General features: G+C 34.7%; 1 protein-coding gene across 1 annotated transcript in view; it reads left to right on the top strand.

The window, feature by feature from the left end:
* Window positions 1–2,822, top strand: part of SGPP1 (sphingosine-1-phosphate phosphatase 1) — a 40,559-nt gene extending 37,737 nt beyond the window's left edge. Inside the window, exon 3 of the mRNA XM_003794440.1 lies at window positions 402–2,822. Within this exon, the coding sequence (XP_003794488.1) occupies window positions 402–953 (552 nt within the window). The 3' untranslated portion in view covers window positions 954–2,822. The remainder of the gene's footprint in view (window positions 1–401) is intronic.
* The last annotated feature ends 2,100 nt before the right edge of the window (window positions 2,823–4,922 follow it).

The raw sequence follows: 4,922 nt of genomic DNA, 5'->3' as shown, positions 1-4,922 counted from the left end.
ATGGCACTCTACCCAGGGGGACAGCTTGAGGCTCTGTCTCAAAAAAAAAAAAAATCATTATTATTATATTCTTTTTCCCAGAAATCAAAACTGCACGATTTAATCATAGATAATTGTTCAGGATTTGAATATACATTTATATATGTTATATATGTAGCTTAGAAAAGGGTAGTACTATGAAAATATAATCTTTTATTATCAATAAATATTTTTATTAAGTAATTTTCAGTGCCTATTACATGGTCAGTTAGTAAAGTTTACTTTAAGAATTTGACAGCTTTTAAGAATTTAGATCTATTGAATATCTGAAGTGTCAAATATACGTCATTTTAAAATATACATTATGTTTTAAATGCCAAAAATGTTTAGTATAAAACGACTATACTTTTATCTTTTCCCAGGATATCATTGCTGGATTCCTATATACCATTTTAATCTTAGCTGTCTTCTATCCATTTGTGGACCTGATTGACAACTTCAACCAAACTCACAAATACGCTCCATTAATCATCATTGGGCTTCATTTAGCTTTGGGGATCTTTTCTTTTACTCTGGACACCTGGAGCACATCCCGAGGCGACACTGCTGAGATCCTAGGAAGTGGTGCTGGAATTGCATGTGGATCTCATGTTACTTACAACATGGGTCTAATGCTGGACCCTTCTCTAGACATATTACCTTTAGCTTGGCCCCCTATTACTCTGACTCTGTTTGGAAAAGCCATATTGCGGATCTTCTTAGGGATGCTATTTATCCTAGTAGTCAGAGATACAATGAAAAAGATCACCATTCCTTTAGCCTGTAAAATCTTCAGTATACCGTGTGACGATATTCGCAGAGCCAGACAGCACATGGAAGTTGAACTCCCTTACCGGTATATTACCTATGGAATGGTTGGTTTTTCCATCACATTTTTGGTTCCTTACATATTTTTCTTTATCGGTATTTCTTGATGGATAAACATTGTTTATGAAAAGAAAGGAAGGTATCAGTTACTGATATTTAAAAAATATATTCTAGGTAAAAGCCAGATCAGAGTTAGGCTTTTGCAGGAATTTACCTTAAATAATTATTTAAGTAAATTCATAAGAGTCAGTGCATTTTGTCATTGCACACCCAGTTATTGTTTTAAGTGAGCTGAACTATCAATACTGAGAAAATGATAAGTATCCATTTAGAATGTTCATGTAATGTTTTGGGAGTTTTGTGCTGTTATGGATTCAAGTTATATATAATATATATTAAGGTACATAATGTACAATAATATATCTAATATATGTTATATATAAAATAATATACCTAAGTTTTTTTAAATTGTGGGGGTGTATTATAAAATCAGTAATAATATGCAAACTCTTGTGCCTGTGTATTTGAACTAAATACAGGTATGTTATTATTAACAAATATATTTAATGTTTATTGACTATGGAAGCCATTTCCTAATCAAGTTGCATAATACTAGACCAGAACGCGGATGCCAGCACACGTTGATTGACTGCCTCTTCTTACACTGCCATCAACTTTCATATTACCATGATGTTGAACATAGGAGGCATTTTTAATGGACCAAATTTTCAGAAAAATTTGTTTTGGGATTCTTTTTTTTTTTTTTTAAGTTCTATAGACTGTTTTGAATGTACTTTATTTGCAGCTGTTTTGGACATCTGTTTAATAATTCAGGTACTGAATTTTATTGCTTGCTAATTGTGCCTTTCTGTTGCTAAATTAAGAAATGCCATGTTTACTGCGACATAAAAATAAGTCCCTAACTTTAAGTTACATATAATCAGGCAACTATTTAAAAGTTATATGTTATGCTAATAGGCATAGAGTTAAACCACCTTTAACTCTTTAGCTTTTATTTAGAAAGAAATGTGGAATGAGCTAAAACTTTCCAATAAGTTAAAAGGTGAAATGGATAAACATGTCCCTGTTCTGTAGGTATTTTTCTGTGCATTGTAAGTTACAGGAACAAGGTATATATTTTGTACGTTGTCTGGATTGTTTATACTGCAGGTAGATATTTACAATGAGTAGGAACATAGCTGAAATTTATAGATGGGACGGTGCACATGCTTCATATGTAAACAAAGCATTTTTCTAAATTATTTGCAAAGGTTTGTTAACTTTTAATGTCCATTAGCTACTTACAGTAAATTTTAAATTCTAAAATTAGTAATCAGTATTTTAGATCCTATTATTTTTTCAACTTTTTATTATTTTCACATTTGACTATAGTATTAAACTATTCTTCTTTCTGTTTGCACCTTTATATTTTGAAGTGTGATTATAATTAGGTTAACATTAAGTTTATTTGTAGAAAGTTTTTCATAAAGAAGAAAATTAACTTTCCATATAAATGAACATCAGGTATGGAATTACAGATTTTAGTGCAATATCTATACAATTATCCAGAAGTATCACTTAAGATGTTTCTGTTTTGGACAGTGTAACTGTTTGAGCTCATATTTTTATAATTCTCATTGAGAATTTAGGGGCATGGTAATCTTTACCAAACAATCTGATAATTTGAAATGAAGCAACTAAATTTACCTTTACCTATTAGTTAAAAGGAAACCAAGGCATTTAGAAACATATCGGTACATTGGAAAATGTGAAATGAGCTTTTCTTTCAAAATGTGTATTTACTGAATTGAATTTTAGGGACCGTTGCCCAGAATTTGAGTCTGTGCTATCCCATTAATTTTTGTCTAGCTTAAAAGGTATTTGAAAATATTCCATTTCTTTGTATTTTATTATTTTCTGACCGATGACAGGTTTATGCTAAATATATTTTAAAATAAAAGCCAAATTCAAGATTACAGAGAGTTTTGTTTTGTTTGCCTTCCAGGCAATTATCTGTTTTATCTACTAGAGATTTTGTTTGTTCATTCATTTGTTTTTCTCACCAAGAAATAATCTTGAATCTGGATGATGGAGATTTTGAAACCAGGCAGTCAGCAGACCCTGATTGCCTAACCCTCTCTGCCCATCAAACTGTCTTAAGCACAGTGGCTCGCACCTTTTATCCTAGCGCTCTACGAGGCTGAGGCAGATGGATTGCCTGAGTTCAGTTCAAACCAGCCTGAGCAAGAGGGAGACCCTGTTTCTACTATAAAATAGAAAAACTGAGGCAAGAGAATTGCTTAAACCCAAGAACTTGAGGTTGCTGTGAGCTATAATGCCATGGCACTCTAGTCAGGACTCCAGAGTGAGATTCTGTTTCAAAAAAACAAAAAACTTGTCCCTCCTTTTGCTCCATGCCCGTAGCTTAGTGAGTAGGGCGCCAGCCACATACACCAAGCTGATGGATTCGAGCCAAGCCTGGGTCTGCTAAACAATGACAACTGCAACCAAAAAACGGCCAGGTGTTGTGGCAGTGTTTGTAGTCCCAGCTCCTTGGGAGGCTGAAGCAAGAGAATTGCTTAAACCCAAGGAGTTTGAGGTTGCTGCTGTGAGCTGTGACACCATAGCACTCTACCGAGGGTGACACAGAGAAACCGTGTCTCAAAAGAAAAATAAATAAATAAAAACTTGTCCCCCCCAATTCTCAGGAAGGTGGATTTGAGAGATCTCTCCTATCTCCCCACTTAGCACTTTGTGGAATAAACCCTTTCTCTGTTGTAAAAAAAAATAAATAAAAGTCTGGGATTGGGCAGCACCTATGGCTCAGTCAGTAGGGTGCCAGCCCCATATACCAAGGGTGCCAGGTTCAAACATGGCCCTGGCCAAACTGCAAAAACAACAAAAAAATAACCAGGTATTGTGGTGGGCACCTGTAGTCCCACTTACTCAGGAGGCTGAGGTAAGAGAATCGCCTAAGCCCAAGAGCTGGAGGTTGCTGTGAGCTGTGATGCTACAGCACCTAAGGGCAACAAAGTGAGACTCTGTTTCCAAAAAAAAATAAAAAAGTCTAGGATTTTTATTCTAGCAGACTTTCCCTTCAACCATTTTGCTCAAAGTCAAAATACTGTTTTTGGCAATAGAGGACACTGAAGAAATTTTTTAAGTTTCAAATTGACTTTTGGCTCCACTTATGATTACCTCTAATATTGTACCTATGTTTCAGTAAAATCTGGCACTTAATAGTATTATAGATGGTTTATTGCCATTCCATGAATGTCAGGAATTAGTAAGACTAGAAACAAGTACTTTTTCAAGCAAGCAGATTAAAAACATATGGAGATCAAGACAATATAAAAAAATTATTCAGTGATTAGCCAGGCATTGTGGTGGTCTCAAAAAAAAATTATTCCGTGAAATGAATAGAATTTAAAGGCAATTTTTTCCCTCATCCTACTTGCTAGCCCCTTAAAGGCAATTTTTTACAAAACATTCAATAAAATGAGTAAATACTAAAATGTTCTTATTTATAATATATAATCACTTTTTTTTAGGGACAGAGTCTCATTTCGTTGTCCTCAGTGGAGTACTGTGGCATCACAGCTCACAGCAACCTCCAACTCCTGGACTTAGGCAATTTTCTTGCCTCAGCCTCCTGAGTAGTTGGGACCACAGGCACCCATCACAATGCCTGGCTATTTTTTGTTGCAGTTTGGCTGGGGCTAGGTTCGAACGCACCACCTTTGGTACACGGGTGGGACTGGCTCCCTACCCACGGAGCCACAGGCACCACCCATAATGAGTTATTTATAACAAAGACTTTTTATTGCCAAAACAATTTTATTCTTGTTAACAAAGAAAGTTTATTCCAAATACAAAAACCAAAATGTTTAGGTATCATATAAGGACCAGTTTTTCAAGTTAAACACGTAGTTGCAATAGATTTTGTGAAGGGGATTTTGTTGTTGCTAAGAATTTTTTGAGAAAGGGAAGGAGTAACAACGTAAGAAAAGTAATTGAACATAGTAGATGTTATTATGCTGGATATTTTGTCAAATGTGAGTCATGTTCTTCCATTA

The sequence above is a fragment of the Otolemur garnettii genome, unplaced genomic scaffold (genome assembly GCF_000181295.1).
Source record: "Otolemur garnettii isolate 467f Iridium unplaced genomic scaffold, OtoGar3 scaffold00081, whole genome shotgun sequence".
NCBI lineage: Eukaryota > Metazoa > Chordata > Mammalia > Primates > Galagidae > Otolemur > Otolemur garnettii.
Note: the sequence above shows the minus strand (reverse complement) of the source record. Positions and strands in the feature narration are given on the sequence as shown.